The 20,605-nt window shown below is 50.9% G+C and overlaps 1 protein-coding gene across 1 annotated transcript; it reads right to left on the bottom strand.

Annotated features, from left to right (window-relative positions):
• Positions 1-6,135: 6,135 nt before the first annotated feature.
• Positions 6,136-18,719, bottom strand: NT5DC4 (5'-nucleotidase domain containing 4). Its single transcript, XM_055107405.2, has 17 exons — positions 16,639-18,719; positions 15,901-15,974; positions 15,689-15,806; positions 15,515-15,610; positions 15,204-15,310; positions 15,022-15,079; positions 14,581-14,674; positions 14,268-14,321; positions 13,934-14,017; positions 13,610-13,642; positions 12,793-12,918; positions 12,458-12,524; positions 12,143-12,316; positions 11,406-11,457; positions 10,957-11,017; positions 7,987-8,064; positions 6,136-6,603 (listed from the first exon to the last, which is right to left on the bottom strand). Exons 1-17 carry the CDS (start codon positions 16,710-16,712, stop codon positions 6,508-6,510), a joined length of 1,446 nt encoding a protein of 481 aa, XP_054963380.1. The 5' UTR covers positions 16,713-18,719; the 3' UTR covers positions 6,136-6,507.
• Between the last annotated feature and the right edge of the window lie 1,886 nt (positions 18,720-20,605).

Here is a 20,605-nt window from a genome sequence, read left to right on the forward strand (position 1 = left end):
CTGCTTGTTTATCTTATTTATTATAGAAAACCATGATAATGGCTTTGCATAGAGAATTAGGAGTTTGTCTAAGGATATACCAGTTGGCTGTCCTAAGAAACCTCACAAAGAGCATTCATTACCAAGGAGAATGGACTTTGATCAAAGGTCTATCAGCCTCATCCAGGAACTAGATTTTTTTAAGGGAAGCAGATCTATTTCTGAAAGTCAGATTTATAATAAAGCTCAAAAAACTGAGCTATAAACCTGTAATACCAGCAGACTTTCAATAAGAGACTCTTACAACTCAACTGTGGAAAAACTAATAATTAAAAATGGGCAAAGGACCTGAACAGACATTTCTCCAAAGAAGACATAAGAAATGGCCAGTAGGTCTAGATATGAAAAGGTGTTCAGCATCATTAATCATAAGAATAATGTAAATTAAAACCACTGTGAGCTATCACCTCACATCTATAAGAATGGCTATTAACAAGACATGAGATAAATGTTGAGATTGTGGAGAAAAGAGAACCCTAGTACACTGTTTGTGGGCATGTAGACTGGGGCAGCCGTTATGGAAAACAGTATGGAGGCTCCTAAAGAAATTAAAAATAGAACTGTTATCTGACCCTCTTCTGAGTAAGTATGTACCCAAAGAAGATGAAATCACCAGCTGGGCGCAGTGACTTCACACCTGTAATCCCAGCACTTTGGAGTGGGTGAATCACCTGAGGTCAGGAGTTCAAGACCAGCTTGACCAACATGGTGAAACCCCGTCTCTACTAAAAATACAAAAAGTAGGCGGGCATGGTGACGGGCACCTGTAATCCCAGCTACTTGGGAGGCTGAGGCAGAAGAATCACTTGAACTCGGGAGGTGGAGGTTGCAGTGAGCCAAAATTGCGTCACTGCACTCCAGCCTGGGTTACAGAGCAAGACTCCATCTCAAAAAAAAAAAAAGAAGATGAAATCATCACCTCATAAAGATATCTGCACTCCCATGTTTGTGGCAGTGTTATTCTCAATAGCCAAGATGTGGAAACAACCTAAATGCCCATCAATGGACAAATAAAGAAAATACGGCATATGCATGCCGTGGAATAGTATTCATCCTTGGAAAAGAGGGAGTTCTTGCCATTTGCCACAACGTACAGGGACCTGGAGAACATTATGCTAAGTGAAATAAGCCAGACCCAAGGAAAAATACTGCATGGTCTCACATGTGGAATATTTAATTTGTTAAGAAAGAGCTCAAGTACACAGAGAAACAGTGCTTACCACAGATTGGGGAAGAGGAAATGGGGAGATGCAGGCCAAGGATACAAAATAGCAGGTAAGATGAACAAGTCTAGAGATAGGGCTAAAGTTAATACAATTGTATTAGGGATTTTTGTTCAATAAGTAGATTTTAGCTGCTCTTATCACAAAAAACTGAGATGATAATGTTAATCTGCTTCACTATAGCAGCCATTTTATTATCTATATGTATCCCATAACATCATGTTGTAAATCTTAAATATACCTAATAAAATAAAATTGTCACCAAAATGCAAGAATTAGAGTTAACTTTACCTGTGAAGCCAAGTAATGCTCAGAGGGCTGCTTAGAGATCACAAAATCTGAACATAGGACGTAGAGGCATCAAATATTCAAAATCACCAGGCTTAGAGAGTCTGAAGTGAGTCCTGTGTTGTTAGGAATATTCTCGCCTCGAACCTCAGACACTGTCCTAAGCCCGTCAACCAGGTTCTCATGATCGATCCTGCAGTGCCATCCATTGCTTGTGCGCTTACTTTTTTTCTGGCTTCTAGAATGGTCCATCTTTGCTACCTAAATCCCTCCCCTGATCCCAGGCCTAGGAGTCAGTTGTCTCTTTATGGTGGTTTTATGTCTTTCCTCAAAACCATTGTCTTGACATTACAGTTTAGTTCCCAAAAGGGCAGTTTTATTTTCTTTATTGCTAGTTCCTTGCAGGATGTCTCACAGTATTACCCTGGGTACCAACAATAACAGTGTAGGTTGAACTATTGGTGTCTAATAATTATAAGTTTCAAAATGGCACATTGGAGGTTTCGAACAGCCTCGTCAGACTATAGAGTCTTGCAGACACAAAAGGATGTGGAAATGATTGTGGATGGTACTGCAGCTGCAGAAAACTGCACCCTAATTCTGGGACTCTTTCTAGATACTCAGTAACCCTCTTGTTTAGTAAATAGCTGCTCCTAGACATAGGGAGCAGGAAGGAGGGAGAGTGGGAAGGAAAGAAGGTGGTGGGCCCTTAATGATTTGGGAAGGAGATTCATAGGGAATTGTAGTGGAAATATGGGCCTTTGCAGAAATAAGTCTAATGTTGTTCGGGGATGGCTTTTTAGAGGAGGTGAGTGTAAAGCAAGTTTTAAAGAAAGAAAAAAAGGGGGGGGGATTATATATAGCATCTCTGTGCAGAATGACCATGAACCAGAAGACAGGAGAGGCATGATGGTTCACATTTGTTAGTGCTCACTATGCCAGGCACTCGGCTGAGTCTTTTACATACTATAAAATACTGTTCCTGAGGCTGGGCATGGTGGCTCATGCCTGTAATCCCAGCACTTTGGGAAGTCGAGGCGGGTGGATCATTTGACGTCGGGAGTTTGAGACCAGCCTGGCCAACATGGCAAAACCCTGTCTCTACTAAAAATACAGGCGTTATCCAGGCGTGGGGGTACGCACCTGTAATCCCAGCTACTCAGGAGGCTGAGGCAGGAGAACTGCTTGAACCTGGGAGGCAGAGGTTGCAGTGAGCCAAGATCATGCCACTGCATCCCAGCCTGGGTGACAGAGCAAGACTCAGTCTCAAAAAAAAAAAAAAAAAAAAAAAAAAAAAAAAAAAAAAAAAGTTCTTGCCTCCCTGGCATGTACTCCCTTTTCCAATAAAAGCACCCCAGACTGGGTGCGGTGGCTCATGCCTATAATCCCAGCACTTTGGGAGGCCAAGGTGAGCAGATCACTTGAGGCCAAGAGTAGTGACCAGCCTGGCCAACGTAGTGAAACCCTGTCTCTACTAAAAATACAAAAATTAGTCAGGTGTGGTAGAGTGTGCCTGTAGTCCCAGCTACTTGGGAGGCTGAGGCAGGAGAATCACTTGAACCCGGGAAACAAAGGGTGCAGTGAACTGAGATCACACCACTGCATTCCAGCCTAGGCGACGGAGCAAGACTCTGTCTCACGAAAAAAGCACCCCAATTTCCCTACTACCACCTCTTTCCTGCTGACAATCTACATGGTTAAGAAGAATGGACTCAACCGCAGTATAAGCATGTGACCCAGTCCTGGCAAAGCCAAACTTGGCATCTCCCTGGCCAGTGGCATTGATTGGAGGATGGGGTAGTGTCACAACCAGTGAGGCATCATTTCCCAGACTTTCATTAGAAAGACGCTTCCTGGTAGAGTTGCTGAAAAGATAAAGATAGAAATCTGGAGTTTGGGAACAGCCATCTTATAACCTCATGGACAAAACCTGCCAGAGAATAGTACCAACACGGAATAAACTTGAGAGTTGGAGAGAGCAAGCTATGTCCAATGACATTGATTTGACTCCCTGGTTAATGCTATGCCTGGAGCTGGGCTAACCCTGGGCTTTTTAGTTATATGAACCAATAAATTCTGTTTTTTCTCAAACCAGTTTCATTAGGTTTCCTTCAATTGCTAAAGAAAAAATCCTGACTAATGTACACACACACACACACACACATATATATACAATAGCATAGAAAACACTTATTTAGTGCTTACTCTGGCCAAGCTCCATGTCCGTTATCTCACTATATCCTTATAATAGCTTTATGACATGGTTATGGAAATAGAGTAGTTAATAAATGTCAGTCCTGCAATTTCAAAGTCAGGGCTGTCTGGCTCCAGGTTCAGAACTTTTAACTCCTATCTCTATTTAAAGTAAGGAAATGAGGACTAAGGTGATGATAAGGAAACACATCTGAGCAAGATAAATTATTGAACTGTTCCCAGTTTACCAAGCAGGAATCACTGTGACAGCCAAAGTACTGTCATTTATTCTACAAATAAATGATCACATTTTTACCACTAGTTCACTACCGCAGAGATGCTGCTTCTGTTCTCTTCATTTCCTGACTGCTTAAGACGATGCCAGAATGAGGATGTCAGTTCAGCTGCTGTCACTAGTCCCAAATGGAAATGCATCTCTCTCACATCAGCCATCCAAGTGACAGCCCAATGCTAATCTACTGCCAAGCCCAGGCTATGTCTGTCTTGTGACTCCACCATCCCTCGGAGGCAGCCTCGTCCGTGTGGCCAAAGAAGGCTCCCACCCAACTTCACTCTCCAGCCAGCTGGAAGGGGGAAGAGAGGAATGGGAAGGCATGCCCCTCCCGAGGTCACGGATTGGAAGTTGGACCATTACTTCTGTCCAGAATTTAGGGGCCAGAACTTGGTCCCATGTCCTCCCCCACCCCACCAACATCTAAAGAAGCAGGGAAATGTGTATCAGATGGCCACATGCCCAGCTAAAAATTCTTCCAGAAATTGGGAGATGAATGTCAGTGTCTGCACACAGTCTTGGAAGCAATGGTGTGCTTCTGTCCCTAAGGTATAGATAAAACAGGAGTGTAGAGGTGACATCAAGTTTAAAAAAAAAAAAAAAACACCCAAATAGAAGTATCTGTCCTACCTCCTACCCAGACACGTTCCTGAGAGTTTAGGAGCAGCATTCTAATCCAAAGCCGTATATGCTTTCTCCACTTTCTTTTTTCTCATATTCTTTGTCCTGCCCCTTTCCCTGCAGTTCTACAAGAGTAATAATAAACTGGGTGGCATGTGTCTTTCAATAAAATACACAGGTACGTAGATGCCAGAGACACAACGGTGAGCCAAAAGGACATTACCTTTTGGAGCTGAGAGTCCAGTGGGGACACATGTTAATCTAAGAACCGCAAATGCAAGACTCCAAGTCCTGAGAAATAGAGGCCTATGAGCGAGGGACTGAAGAGAAACTGGTCTAGTCAGGGATCTTAGCTGAGGGCAGAGCAGAGGTAACAGGGAGAAGAGGCAGGGAATGGGCCAGACATAGGAAAAGCACAAGAAAGGCCCTTTGGCCACCTCTCTCCTTTCCCTCGCTAGGATCCCCTAAAGCATTTCTGCCAGATTGTTTATCCCTCAGTCCTTTTCTGTATCCTCTCTACCCTGGGTAGGAATTCTAAGATTTGACTTTTGTAGTGTTAGCTACCACACTATATTTCAGGACCTTTCCGGAAGAGTATGGGCTCTAGGGTCTGAGCAGTTTTTCTGATAAATACTATCCTTTAGCCCTTGACTAAGAATCAAGTGTTTAAAGACACAGGCCAGTGAGACCTGGTATTTACTGGAGAACCTGCCCCTGCAGGCTCTGGGACCTGAAAGTCAAACCAGGGAAAGGAAGAAAAGGCCTTAGCAGTGTCAAACCTGGAAGCTTCTGAAATGCAAAGAAGATGTTTAAAAAAAAAAAAAAATGCCAGGCTCGGTGGCTCTCGCCTGTAATCCCTACACGTTAAGAGGCCGAGGCAGGCGGATCACTTGAGGTCAGGAATTTGAGACCAGCCTGGCCAACATGGTGAAACCCTGTCTCTACTAAAAATACAAAAATTAGCCAGGTGTGGTGGAGTGTGCCTGTAATCCCAACTACTCGGAGGTTGAGGCAGAAGAATTGCTTGAACCCAGGAGGTGGAGCCGAGATTGTGCCACTGCACTCCAGCCTGGGCGACAGAATGAGACTCTGTCTCAAAAAAAAAAAAGTAAACTCTCTGATTCCATGGCCCGTTGTCCCTTATTTACCCTCAGGTATCCAAGTGTTGCCATTGTCTATCCACAGAAAATGAAGCTAATGAAGTGTGTCCTCAGACCTGTTCCTTCAAGGGTTTACTTTGTCATTTCAAACATGCAGATTCAACCTAGGTCTCCACAAAATGCCAGATGATACCACTTTAACAGACAAAAAGTAAACTGTAGGAGTAAATTGAAATCAGTGACATCAGAACAATGATGCTTCAGCACTTTAATACCACAGAGAAGCTTCTAACACATTCGAGAGTCAAGTTTTAAAATCATGAGCATGACTTTGTATGTGTTTTAATGTGTATACACAAACTCAAAGACATTTGGGCTATCTCATTTAACATCTTTCGTAGTGACCCAGAATGAAAGTGCAGGTAGTGAGGCAATATATAGCCAATCAGGTTTTATTGTTCTTACTACTAACAGAATCAGAAGTGCACAGAAATAACTATTTTTTAAAAGAAATGTTTAGAAATAAAATTGGATATGAGACATCATGCGTTCAAGAGAAGTAGGTAAAATAATTTCACTTGCGCACACGTTTCCAAATGTCTCAAAGACCATTGAGGATGCCTTCTAGGTTAAGGGCAATACTGCCTCCTCCCTAAAAGAAGTGTTTGCAGGCTCCGAATCTGCTGCATTTAGGAGATTTCAATACAGTTGCTTTTTCCTTCTTCCATACTTGTGTTATCTGAAAAATATCTCAAGTAGAAGATGGCCCGTGATGCCAGCCCATGTCTGGGATTCCGTCAGCCTCGATGTAACTTTCCTGGTCCTCGTTTCTCTCTTTGCCCTCACCCTTATAAGAAACACAGAAAGTGACTATGGATATTTTCTTCCCAAGCTCACACAGTGACTCCCAACCAGGAGTAGATAATGTGTCAAAATGCCCTAGGCTGGATCCTGATGGGGTGAGGATATAGAGGGATCAAACCACAGGCTTCCCCAGCAAGCCTCTGTTACTGACAGGAGTGTGTCCATCTCTCTGCTGGGCTAGGATAGAAAAACAGTTGCCAACCACTGATTAAAGCCTGTGAATGCACTTGAATTTTGAGCTTCTCCTAGGCAGGAATGAAGTAACTTACACTTTATTTTCTAAACTGCCCGGCACACAGGAGGTGCTCAGTAAATACTGGTTGAAAGAACAAACACTGTGCCTGGTACAACCCAGCTAAAGGGGGCCTATGGGATACACATCTTTTAAAGTGAGCCCCCAGAAAGCCAAGGGAGGAAGAGGAACATTTATGCAGGGTTTTGGGGGTGCAGAACCCAACGAGGAATCCAGGCATCCACTCCTGTCTCAGATCAGAGGCGGGTCAAGCCTCACAAAGTGTCAAAGGGATCTGAAGCTAGAGCCACTAGTCATTAATGTTAACAAAGCCTGTCTGGGGAGGAAGCCTCAATGTGGAAGAGGGCACGTCCTGCAGCTTCCCCTGGAGGGAATAATGTGTATGGATTGGCCAACAGCAGTCCGTAGGGGTGCAGGGCCCAACAGTGCACAAAGCACTGCTGAGCAGAACCTGTCGCCCTTTTGGATCCAACTGTTGCTTTTCTTTTTTTTTTTTTTTTTTTTTTTGAGACAGTCTTTCCCTGTTGCCCAGGTTGGAGTGCAGTGGTGCAATCTCAGCTCACCGCAACCTCCGCCTCCTGGGTTCAAGTGATTCTCCTGCCTCAGCCTCCCGGGTAGCTGGGACTAGAGGCTTCCGCCACCATGCCCAGCTAATTTTTGTATTTTTAATAGAGACGGGTTTTCACCATGTTGGCCAGGCTGGTCTCGACCTCCTGCCCTCAGGTGATCCACTTGCCTCAGCCTCCCAAAGTGCTGGGATTACAGGTGTGAAACACCACACCTGGCTCCAATATCCCATTTTAAAAACAAATATTTAACTTCTACTTTTCCATCCTGAATTGAAATTCATCGATACAATTATCATCTCTATAATTTAAAGTATCAAGATAATACTCTAACAAAGGAGAAATAAAGAGAAAAGCATTTTACAATAAAATAATACGCATTTTTACATAAATAATGAGGAATGACTATGCTTGCAGACAAAAACAAGCCCACAAGCCCCCCCACCAATTGCCTCATGCGTCCTGGGGTTGCTACAACCCCACTGGGAACCACTACTCTAGCCCATGGGACCCCAAGCCACAGAGTTCGTCGGCCACAGCCACTCACCCTCTGGTTGCAGGAGAGGAGGCAGGAGGCAGAGTCTAGATTGGCCTGTTCTTGCTCCACAACTGACTCATGTGGCATCTGTAGGGATAAATGCAGGTGGAGGTGAAGCACTCCGTCCTGGGTACGGCCTTCCAGGATTCCTCAGCTATGCACAGGCTCCCCTGCCCACAGCTGCCAACTTCCTGCCCAACGATGTTGCTGCAGAGGAAGGAACCTCGGAAGGTCAGCAGGGGCAGGAAGGTTCTGGCAGCTGGACTTCACTTCCTCAAAAATCCCAGGCCAAGGCCAGGCGCGGTCGCTCACGCCTGTAATCCCAGCACTTTGGGAGGCCGAGGCACGTGGATCGCTTGAGCCCAGGGGTTCAAGACCAGCCTGGGCAACATGGTGAAACCCTGTCTCTATAAAAACATAAAAATTAGCTGGGCATGGTAGTGCATGCCTGTAATCCCAGCTACTTGGGAGGCTGAGGCACAAGAATTGCTTGAACCCGGGAGGTGGAGGTTGCATTGAGCAGAGATTGCACCACTGCACTCCAGCCTGGGCAGCAGAGCTAGACTTGGCCAAAAAAAAAATCCCAAGCCAGGAAGATTGGCAAGGTCAAATTTCTTTAAGTGTTTCGCCTTGTCACTTTTGGGGATGGGGGGCTGGTGTGTTCTTCACCTGTCTGGTCTCTACTTTAACAATAATATCTACCAGCACAGATGGCTATGCCTGGACCCCCAGCTTCGCCCACAGGAGCTCTCTGGTCCAGCCCATCTAAGAGTCCAGAGATGAGATGAGGCCGCCCGCTGAAAGCCAGTTCCCCCAAGTGTGTGGCAGCACAGTGCGGGAGACACAGTGTGACCCCTGGAGCTTGACAGGCTCACATCCCAGCTGTGTGGTCCACTAGCTGTGTGATGGCAAGTCACTTAGATTCTCTGTGCTTCCTCATCAATGATAAAATGAGGAAGATAAAACCTACTTTGCTGAGTTATATTGAGCATTAAGCATAATCGATGAAAAGCACCCAGCCCAGTGCAGGAAACACAGCAGACACTCAATAAATGGTTTTTCCCCTCTCAGACGTCTGGAAGGCAGCCAAGGGCAGCAGGGAAGGCAGGCGACAGGGAGCCTCAGAGGTCTAGCTTCAAGTTCAGATCCTAAACTGCAAGCTCTACGTCTTATCAAATGGAAATGATGATGCCAACTTGGGAGGACTGACACGTGCAGGTTCCAGGGAAGCCCTGAGCTGGCCAGTCCCATGACTCCTACTAACCCTTGCCCAGTGCCATCGTAGCCACCTCTACCACCCTGCTTTTAACCCAGAAGCATCCTCCGGTCTCCCAGAGGAAAACCAGCCAGAGTGTTTACTGTATCATCTGCTGCCTCCTCCACCCCTGCGGAAGCCACTGTATGTTTACTGAGGGTAGGAGGACTGTGCCTTCCTCCTTGCAACTGATATCCTTTCTACCAAGGAAATGACGAGATAGTGTGATCTCAATCTAAAGCAGGAGTTAAGGTTGGGCATGAGGAAGAACATCCCTGCCGAGGCATCTTATCTGTATAAACCTAATTCTTCCCATGCATCTGTTAGGACACAGACAGTTATCTGCAAGACGGTGATCCCACTGAGTCTGAAGGTGGGAGATTAGGGCTGGTGACCTTGCAAGCTCCTAGCAAGGCTGGGGACCAGTGGGTCCTTCTAGGATAAATGTTCACAAACAGCCGTGGAGATTCCGCAGGGACCCACCAACTCCGGGGCCGCCCGAGCGAGCTGAGCTCACTTGGAAGTACAGGAAGTTGAGGCAGGTGGCAGTGTAGAGGTCGGCGTAGCGCACCAGCTGGCTGGAGAAGAGTGTCTGGCGGAAACCGCAGCGGAACAGGCCGCCCGTGGTGCCGTAGCACAGGTCCAGCTCCTGGGTGGCCCTCTGGCCAGAGGGGCAACACACTGAATTGAAATCCCAGCCCGCTCAGGCCTGACCTGGCCTACTCCCTTTCTGGGCAACCCTGGCCTCTCTGGGCCTCTCACCGGGGGACATTGAAACCTGTGACTCTCTGTAGGAAGGAGCAGCATGTTGTAGACCCACAGGCTGCACACTTGGCTTTTGGAGGTGGGGCAGCTCCTCACTTTGCCACAGGCCCCGCTGCAGCTTTCCATCACAGTTACCTGCCTGGCCCTGAAGATGGACCACCCAGGACTAAACCCACAGCTTCGTTTACCATCTGAGTCCAACAGAGGACTTGGCAAGGCGACACCCCCAGCCTCGCTCCTACTATCCTGGCAGGCCCCACCCCGCCACCAGGCCCTGTTTCCTGTCTGCTTTTAGAGCCTAGAGAATGGTTCCAACATTTACTCCCAGGATGACCTCTCTCTGAGCCTCAGTTTCCTCATCTGTAAAATAAAGGTGACAATCCCTGCTCCATCCACCTCTTAAGGCTGTGGGGAAGATCAAACAGCTGTGCTTTGTAAAAGGCTCTGCAAAGACCCTTTGTGATCGGCCCCAGCTGGGCTTGGGATGACCAAGTGACCTGACTCCCTCCACCTGGCCGACCCATGGGCACCTCCAGCTTTTTGGTGGCCGGTCAGTAATGCCACAAGGGAACATTGTCTTTTCTTCTCTTTTCCAAGGACCCTGGGCTCACTGGCCCTAAATCACATTTCCTATCAGAACTGGCTAGTCAGTCAATAAGGGCCCAGCTAGCACACAGGCACTTCCCGGGCAGGGTGATTGGCAAAGACTGTGGGACTGGAGGCAAAGCCTGCAAATCAGGCTCAACTCAGCCCTTCAAGAGGGCACCGCTGCCCTTTGGAATGTCGGCCAGCAGAGGGCGCTGGCTGACAAGGCAGGTGGAGCCCAGGCGAGGTTGAGGAGAATGGGGTAACTGGGCCTTTGGCACCGAGGACAAAGCTGACAGGCAAGCAGTGGGGAAGCAAACCCGGCTCCGCCCCCGCTGGGCCTGTCCCTTCCTCCCTCGCCACCCAGCTCTCACCTGGATCTCTCTCTTGGTGAAGGTGATGACTTGCAGCTCACAACTGCTCCCATCCATGTGCCTGGTACAAAAATAGCCAGGTGACCCAGGGGAGGCACAGAGCCTCCGAGTGCCAGGACAGTCTCCTTAGACCCCAGCAGGGGTCGGGTGGGGGGACACCGTGCGGGCATCCAGTGGGGGTGCCGGGCTGGGTGTGTGCATGCGTGCGAGGGCGGGTCCCTCAGTGCTGGATAGGTTCAGAGGAAGGGCCTAGAGGTCACAGAATGTGAGCAGTCCCGAGGGGGTGAGAGGGGTCCCCACATTCAGTTTGCTAGGGAAGCCCAGCCTGAAACAGATCTTGATGTTCTGACAACCTTGGCCGGGACCTCGCCGCCAGGCAGGGATGTGAGCCACTGCCCCTCCATACCTCTCCCTGCCCCATCCCACCCCCAGAAAGGCCAGGGTCTCACTGGTATATGTCTGCCAGGTGCGTGTCCAGTCTCTTCAGCTCCTCCAACCGCTCTGAAAAGCCACCAGGGGTCAGTGGGGGTGAGTGACGGCCTGTGTCACCCACTGGCCCTGCCTGCCTGTGTCTGCCCTGGCCCAGCGGAGGTCTTGCACACCCTGAGCTGTGTGCATAACACCCCTGGCCCCTTACATCACGTGAGACTCTGCCCAGGCTGAGGCAGGGACAGCATAGGCCCTGTAGGCCCCATGGGACAGGTGAGGGAGTCAGGTGACCTTCCTGAGGTCACACGGCAATGACTCAAACCTAAAGCCTCAGCTCTCAGGACAAAGCCCAAATTGTGTGGGCTCACACAACTCCCTGCCCTGGAGGATGACTTCAAGTCATACCTGGGTGGAAGGTGTGTACCTTCCACTCACTGAACATCCTTGGGGTGGGTGGGGAGGGTGGCGTCAGGTGCAGGAGGAAGGCACCGCCTGCAGAAACACCACGGGATTCTTGGGTCAGGAGAAGTGGATTTGACTCTCAGCTTTCCCCCTACTGGCTGTGTGACTTCGGGCAGGCCACTTAGCCTCTCTGGGTCTGTATGTCTTTGTCTGTTTCCTCCCTCAGAAACAACAGAGTGGCCAGGATTCCTGGTCACAACTACTAACCCCCCACGGGAAAAAGGAGAAGGCAGTGCTGGGGCCTCTGCATGGGAGGCCAGTGCCCCTCTGACTGTTCCAGACCCCAACAGCTCACCCTTCTCCTGGGCCCAGATGTCCAGCTCCCAGGACAGCTCAGGAACCACCAGGCAAGTCCGCCAGCCCTGACGCTTCTTGGACTTGAGAATGTCCCCAAAAATGTGGTCCCCAAAAATGTACAGGATGTCCTTCCCCCGAACCCCAAGCAGCTCGCACACCATGTCCGAAGAGCCTGCCCCACCAAGGGGAGGACAGACACTCATTTGCCCTTCCTGCCTTGGGGTAGGTGACTCAGGGCAGGTGAGGGGCCTGGGCTCCTAGTCGCGGGAAGGAGGGTGCCCAAGGGGTGACGGGGCATGGTGGGAGCTGGTACCTCCAGAGTAGACAGCACAGTGCTGGTGGGGCCCTGTGTAGGTGCCCACGTGGAGCTTTCCTGAGTCCTGGAGGGGCAGAGGGGTGCCCTGGAGCCAGGAGAACCACATCTTTGGTCTCTAGCTAGGGAGGGTCGCAGGGAGCTGGGAGTGGCAGAGGTAACCATGGGGGGGTGTGGGAGGAAGGAGGCAGCAGAGGGCGCTGAAGGCGGCCTCGGGTTCCCTGCCTCCAGGGACAGACAGGCCAGCAGAGCTGCCAGCTATAAAGGCAGGTCAAGTCTAAGGGGCAGGCAGGCTGCCCTCCCCAACCGTGGTCCATGGGTGCAGGTGGACTGACCTCTGCACCTGCCATTACCGTGTTGACCTGCCTCAGGACCACCCCCTCTGCAAAGAAGTGGGGCTTCTGCGTGTCCACCACGATCAGGTCAAAGTAGGACCTCCAGGGCCTGCCCGAGGCTTCAGCCTGTTGGGGGTGCACATGGGCTGCACACACACAGCCTGGTAAATCTGACCTTGCCACAGCCAGTCACCCACCACAGCCTGCCTCTCCGCACCAACCTCCCAGCTGGATGAGACCTCTTCAGCCCCTGGGAACCAGGTCTCGCTGCCCAGCTTCCCCAGCCAAGCTGGGCACTAGGAAGTGCTCAAAAGGAACTTGTGGAGGTGGGTGTCGAACATCATGTGCAGCCTCAGGCCAGCCTCCAGAGCTCCTCACAGCACAGAGACCCAGGGACAGGTGGCACCAGCACGGCTACCAAGTTAGGGCCCTGCTGCCTGCCCAGTGACACCTGGTCACTCCCAGTGCCCAGGACCTGTCACTCCCAGCACCCCTCCCTTTGACCTGCCATGCCCTCATCTCACCCACTTTCTGCCGCCCGTCCCCACACACCTGACTGCCTCCTATCACCCCCAAAGGCTCCTCCCAGGGCCTGGCTGAGGTCACCAGGCTCCTACCCACTGGGGAGCTTCCACTCGTGAGAAATGACCACTCACACTCAGGTCTTCCTCAAAGGGAGGCTGGACGTGGGAGAGGCCCTCAGCACCGCGGTGCAGCCCGGCACCCTGGGAGAGGCCCTCAGCATCGCGGTGCAGCCTGGCACCCCGGCCCTTTGCACAGCCCACCGCAGCCGTGCACGCAACACTCCAACACTCACCTCACTGATGCTGAACAGGTAGGTCATGATGGCCTGGCAAGGACAAGGCAGCGTCAGGGCACCAAGCTTGGGCCACCACCTGCCTCTGCCCTCACCCACCATCCCCCCAGCACACTGGTGGCCACGGGAGCAAGATGGTGAGAAAGTTGCTCATTCCTCTGAGGCCTTGAAAGGCCAAGAAATGGAGTCCAGGAGACCAGCCCAGTGGTGGGGGTAGGAGGGTCTTGGCTCCCCGCCCCACCCCTCCCTGTTGCTTGCAGTGCCTCTGCGTCCCCTGGGGCCAGGAAGGAGGCCGACGGTCCACCCCTCCATACACATACTCACATTGGTGTAGTTGTAGCTGCTGTTGGTGGCCAGAAACACTTTCCCAACCTCCTTCATCTTCCCCAGCAGGATGGGGAGGCGTGGCTGGGGCAGAGATAGAGGGACTTGCAGGGGTGGGACTCCCAGAGCCGCCCTGGGATCCTCTCCTCAGGTTTCAGCCTTCTGGGAGCCCACCCCAGCCCAGGCAGGTAGGCACCAGGCCCCATAGAAAGATCCCCAGCCATCCGGGGAGCAGAGCTCAGCCTAAACCTCGAAGAAAGCCAGGGAAGGGTTGCGGGGGCAGCCCTGCTGCTTCGGGGGTGATGGCCATGGCCCTGGGTCTGTGGCCACTCACATCCTTCTCCACATAGTTCTCCAAGTCCTCCAGGGTCTTCTCCTTGAGACAGCCCTGCAGGAGGGAGCAAAGCGCCTGTGTGTGTGTGTGTGTGTGTGTGTGTGTGTGTGTGTGTGTGTGTGTGCGCGTGTGTACCCACCCACATGTCTGTGTCCAAGATGAGAAAAGTGGGCGGCTCTGGGAAGCCCAGACCAGACCTCAGTCCTCAGTGGGAAGAGGATGGAAAGTCTATGGGGACCGGAGGCCTGAAGGCTGCCCAGGGAACCAAGAGCAGACAGGTCAGGGGTCCGGGGGTTCTGGACCACTCACTCACCGACCGGTGGATGTTATTCATGGCATCAGTCACATCCTGGAAGAGGCTTCGGAAGGACATGAAGAGGTTCCCATGCTGATAGCCGGTGTCACAACTGGGGCAGGCAAAGAGGGGACGGGGAGGCCAATAAGGGGGCCTGAAATGACCTCCAACCCTGAGTCCCACACCAGAGCAACCCCACCAGCCACACTGGGGCCTTCACTGGGCTTATGTCCCAGCCATCCTGGGAGGGGCATCACCCAGAGCTAAGGGTCACCCCTTGGGGGCAGCACCAGTGGCAGGGTTGGGGGCTGCCCTGCAATAGAGGCCTTCGCACTGAGCCTCCTGGAGCCCCTCCAGCCCCTTGGGGAACCCTTGGGGGGCCCCTCTTTGGGGTTTGGTCCCTGAGCAGCGGCAGTGTCCTACTGGTCGTCCCAGGGCTGGGCAGGGCACAAGACGCACTTAGTGTAACGGGAGCAGCCGGAGAAGAAGTCCACCAAGCAGGCATAGAGGTAGGTTTCTGGGGGCAGACAGGATGGTCAGTTGTCAGCCCAGGGAGCCAGGCAGTTCTCCACCAGGCCAGAGCTGGGACCCTCAGCTCCGGAACTCAGGACCACCTCCCGTGCCCCCAACCCTCCACCCACCAGGCAGGTTGAACAGCATGTTGAGTATGTAGAAACACTGCAGGTCGTCCCTCTGAATGAACTTGCTGGGGTAGAAGCTCCAGATCTCTGCCCTGAGGAGGGGTAGGCTGGGTGCAGCCAATGACCCCTCCCCAGTGCCTCCTGGAGGCCTGTCCAGGCTCTGGCCATCCCTTCCAACCACCACGCATCCCTTCTGTGCTGAGCCTCCACCGTGGGCCTGTGTCCTTCCTCCCTCCCTCCCTCTGTCCTCCCCCAAGGTGAGCAGTCCTCCCTTCCTGGCCTGCCACCCTCCTGGCACCTTTGTCCCTTACTCCGAGAGGAAGGTGAAGCCATAGGCACCCAGCAGCACATTCCCGTGGGCATCCACCTTCAGCAGGTTCCCATAGAGTGCATCAAACACCAGCCCCCTGCAGACGGGGGTCGGGGGGCACTGTGGGTGGGGGTACCAAGGCTGGGTGGCCTCCCACCTGTCCTGAGCCACACACCTGGTGGGGAAGGTGGGGTCGTAGGTGTAGCGCAGGATCTCATGCGGGTACCCAATGCACACCAGGCGCTCCAGCAGCAGCTCGAAGGTCAGGGCCTCATAAGCTGGGGACCCGTAGGCTGCAGAGGCCCAGACAGAATCAGGGGTTTGGTGCCCAGCTGCCCACCCCTGCTCCCTCCAGCTCCCAATACGCTGTGTTCCAGCCCTCTCTACCAGCCAGAGTGTAGTCCATGTCGAAGCCAAAGCAACGAATCTTCCCCAGCGCCAGGCTGCGGTTGACAAAAATCCTGGGGAGAGAGAGGAGGATGTTGGCATCAGCCCGCCAGCCCCCCAGAATCCAAGGCCCAAGGACAGAGGGGGTGGAAACCCAGCAGAGGAGGGCAGAGCACCCCCTGCAGCTGCAGAAAGGATAGGGGAAACAGGTCGGGCCAAGCCAGGGCCCTGCCTGGACCCATGTGTGTCTGAAGGCAAGTGTGAGTGTGCATGTAAGCATGTGTGAGCATGTGTGCAAGCGTGCATCTGAGTGTGTGCGGGCAATCAGCAGCTTGCTGTCCCACCATGCAGGCATGTTATAGGCATCCAACCCTGTAAGAAAGTAGGTGCAGTGGTTGGTGTGAGGGTTGTCACCTTCTGAAATGGGACCCCAGTGTCCAAATTCAGAGATGATGTGTTTGTCACAATTGGATAGCACCTGTCACTGTGTCCGTGGTGAAGGGGAGAGATCTTCGTGGAGGGAGGGAAGTGAAGGGGACCTCCCGCCAGAGTGTGTGTGGTCAGTTCCCTGATGGGTTGCTGCAGCTATGGAAGTGCGTCCCTTGTGAGTGCAAGTGTTCGTCTGCATTTTGGGAGTCCCCATAGCTGTGTATTTAAAGGAGCCCCTGTGTGCTGCTGTGGCGTGTGGGGTGTTTATGGGCTGAGACCCCTGGCCCCCACCCCAGGTGCCCATCTCACCGCTGGTGCCAGTCCTGCTTCGGGCCTTGAGGGGAGACCAGTCCCTCCGGCTCTCCCCAGTCTACACTGGCCATCGTCACCCAGAGTGAGGAGGAGGCAAGTGTCCCTTCCTCAGCCTCCTGCACACTATCAGTGGGGCCCAGCCACTCTCCTCTCCCTCAGAAGCTTCAGGCACCACTGACCCAGCTGGCCCCACCCTGTGCTCCCATCTCCCCTGAGCCCCTTTGAGGGAGGAGTCAGCCAGGACAGGCTCTGGTATCCCATCCTTTTCTCTAGAGCAAAAGCAGCAAGGATCTAGGAAGAGCAATTCATGTCCACTGCACCCTCCTCATTCCTAGGGCTGGACCTCAGCGGCCTGGAGAGTAGCGGAGAACCCAGAATGAGGCAAATGACGGGATACAAAGTCAGGAGGCTCCGTACTGTACTCATGATCAAAGAAATAACTCAGCACTCTTGCTTTATGCACAATTCTGACACATTTGGTTATCAAATTTCCCAGCTCAAGGCCATTTAGAGAAGACATTGCTAGAAGCATGCCAAGGGCTATAAGAATTGGGAAGATAACTGGGATCTCAGAATGGGGGGGTGGCGGAAAGTACAAAAGGAAGTGTCAAAAAGCAGAACCACTGGGGCCATTTAGTGTAGAGTTCTAAATACTCCCTGAGGGCCCATACCACTGGCTCCACAACCAAGCATGTGACTTCCATTTGGAGCGGTGACCTGGATCATCCAGAAAGACTTAACTGAAGTGCCAGGCCCTCTTTTAAAAAGAAAGACAAGGCTGGGCACAGTGGCTCACGCCTGTAATCCCAGCACTTTGGGAGGCCAAGGCGGGTGGATGCGTGGTCAGGAGATCAAGACCAGCCTGGCCAAGATGGTGAAACCCTGTCTCTACTAAAAATACGAAAAAAAAAAATTGCCCTCTTGGGAGCCTGAGGCAGGAGAAAAAAAAAAATTAGCCTCTTGGCAGCTTCTCGGGAGGCTGAGGCAGGAGAATTGCTTGAACCCAGGGGTTGGAGGTTGCAATGAGCTGAGATCGCTGCACTCCAGGCTGGGCAACAGAGTGAGATCCCGTCAATAAAAAGGGAAAGAAAAGAAAGAAAGAAAAAAAGAAAGAAAAAGAAAGAAAGAAAGAAAGAAAGAAAGAAAGAAAGAAAGAAAGAAAGAAAAGAAAGAAAGAAAGAAGGAAGGAAGGAAAGAAAGAGAAAGAAAGAAAGAAAGGAGGGAGGGAGGGAGGGGGGAGGGAGGGAGGGAAGGAAGGAAGGAGGGAAGGAAGGAAGGAAGGGAAAGGAAAGGAAATGAAGAAAAGGAAAGGAAGAAAGAAAAGGGCCTGGCGCAGTGGCTCACACCTGTAATCCCAGCACTTTGGGAGGCCAAGGCGGGCAGATCACTAGGTCGGGAGTTTGAGACAAGCCTGGCCAGCACGGTGAAACCCCATCTCTACTAACAATACCAAGATTAACCAGGCATGGTTGTGCATGCCTGTAATCCCAGCTACTCAGGAGGCTGAGGTGGGAGAACCACTTGAACCCAGAAAGCAGAGGTTGCAGTGATCCAAGATCGTGCCACTGCACTCCAGCCTGGGCAACACAGCAAGACTCCCTCTCAAAAAAAAAAAAAAAAAAGACAGACAAGTTTACAGTCGGTTTCAGCACTTTCTCTCTAAAATGGCTAAACTAAACTAAATGAAGGTGGCACTCTTAAAAGGATAAAAGTTATCTGGAACAACAACAGAAAAACATATCCATGGAAGAGCTCCTTCCTTGACAAAGCCAGATGGGCAAGCACAGTTGTGTGCTGCGGAACGATGTTCTGCCCAACAGCGGACTGCGTATGCCACTGAGTCCCGTAAGATGATAAGGAGCTCAACAACTCCTATGGCCTAGTGACCTCATCGCCATCATAATGCAAAGCATCACTCACATGTTTGTGGTGATGCTGGCTAGGAGAAATAGGCTGTACCCTGCAGCCGAGGTGTGTAGTAGGCTGTACCATCTAGGTTTGTGTAAGTGCACTCTATGACATCACACAATGATGAAATCGACTAATGACACGTTTTCCAGAACAGATCCCTGTGGTCAAGCCCCGCATGACTGTATTAAGATGGTGAGGCAAAGATATGGAGGCTGCAGGATATGTGTTTCCTCATCGGATGGAGGGATGGAGGATGGATGGAGAGATGGGTGGATGCATGAATGAGTGAATGGACAGACAGTTGGATGGGTAGATTCGTGGATAGACGGGCTGATGGTTAGCAGGCTATATACAGCAGCCTTCACGGAAGGTGTCAGGGGAGAACTGAGCTTCAGAAATCAGGAGGCTGTCTGGAGTCACTTCCACTCATTATTCCATGCGCTCTGCTCATCTCATGGGAGCCCTTTAAGCCCCTTTTCCACATTGCCTGGCTCCTTTCTAGGTCAGAAAAGAGAAGGAGGAGTAATACCTGGTTAGGAGAAGTCTCTAGGGGTTGCTCAGCCCTTCCACTGGGAGGCATCATGGCAGCTGTACAAAACCTGCCTTTCCTATAGCTGAACTTAGGCTCTATCTTGAAGTCTCTTTGCACCTGAGGGTGGTGAAGCCATCCAGCAACGTTCAGGTACGATGAATCACTTCAGTGGTTTCTCGGGTCCCTTCTCCAGGTACCTCTTCTGGGGTCGACTCAACAATGTGGGACTTATCCACAGCCACACTGGTAATTGGGAAGGGCTTCACTTCCTGGAGGGTCCCAGGTCCTCACATTGCTGCCTGTTAAGGTAACCACATCCCTGTTGAGTCTTTGGCTGGTATGGTCTCTGCTACCATCTTAGGATATGGCTGCTTGTCCAGACCACAGAGTCCTTAGGCTAACCGCATGTACAGTCAGGGAGGACTGCAGGCTGCCACAGGCCCCGCTTGGTCCTGATTCCTGAGCCAATGCTAAGGCACCCCTGTGAGGCTTGATGCACTGGGAGCCCCTTCAAGAAAAGACTTGCCACCATAACAATAAGCAAATGGTTGCCCATTTTTACTGTGTGCCAAGCCTCCTAACAGCCCCACGAGACAGGCTAACTGTTCAGTGGATTCATGAATGATCAAACTGAGGCACAGAAGGGTTAAGCAACTCGCCCACACTTACCAGGCTGATAAATGGCAGAGTGGGACTGAGCCCAGGCAGCTGGGTGCCAGCATCCGTATTCTTAATCGGTAGGCAAAACCGCCTCTGCCCACGGCCCATCACAAAAGTCCCTTGACTTTTCAATGTCGTTAAAGACAAAGAAAGGTGGAGGAAATGTTCCAGATTACAGGAGGCTAAAGAGCCACGGTGAATGAACGCAATATTCGAGCCTACGCAGAATCCTGTACTGCAGGCACATATAGTGCCAAGGACATGATGGGGTCAACAAATAAGATTGCAGTGTGGGTGGTGGGTCAGATGAAAGTTCTGTCTCAGTGTAAACCTATGAACTTGATGACTATACTGTGGTAATGTAAGAAAATATCCCTATTCCTGGGAAATTCTCACTAAAGAATTTAGGATAAAGCTCATGATAAGTGTAAATTACCTTCAAGTGGTTCAGGAAAAATAATTGTGTGTATACACATACATACAGACAGACGGACACATACATGCATACATACACACATATACATACATACATACACATACATACATACATACCCATGTGTGTTCATATAGAGCAGGGGACAAACAACAAAGCAAACAGAGTAAAATGTTAGCAACAGGTACATCTTGGTAAAGCCTGTAAGGATAGCCTCTGTACTATTTTTTACTTTTACAACTTTTCATAAACTTGAAATTGCTTCCAAATTTCAAAATTTCTTAAAAAGAAGGTCTATGTTGCAACCTACTCATCTGACAAAGGGCTAATATCCAGAATCTACAATGAACTCAAACAAATTTACAAGAAAAAAACAAACAACCCCATCAAAAAGTGGACGAAGGAGATGAACAGACACTTCTCAAAAG

The sequence above is a fragment of the Pan paniscus genome, chromosome 12 (assembly GCF_029289425.2).
Source record: "Pan paniscus chromosome 12, NHGRI_mPanPan1-v2.0_pri, whole genome shotgun sequence".
In the NCBI taxonomy this organism is placed as follows: domain Eukaryota; kingdom Metazoa; phylum Chordata; class Mammalia; order Primates; family Hominidae; genus Pan; species Pan paniscus.

Coding starts and splice junctions, on each gene's coding strand:
- NT5DC4 (XM_055107405.2), bottom strand. CDS start 16,712: ATGGCCAGTGTAGACTGGGGAGAGCCGGAGGGACTGGTCTCCCCTCAA. Junction 15,311..15,514: donor GGCTTCACCTTCCTCTCGGA/GTAAGGGACAAA, acceptor GGCTGCACCCAG/CCTACCCCTCCTCAGGGCAG. Junction 14,675..15,021: donor GGCTGCTCCCGTTACACTAA/GTGCGTCTTGTG, acceptor TGCCTGCCCCAG/TTGTGACACCGGCTATCAGC.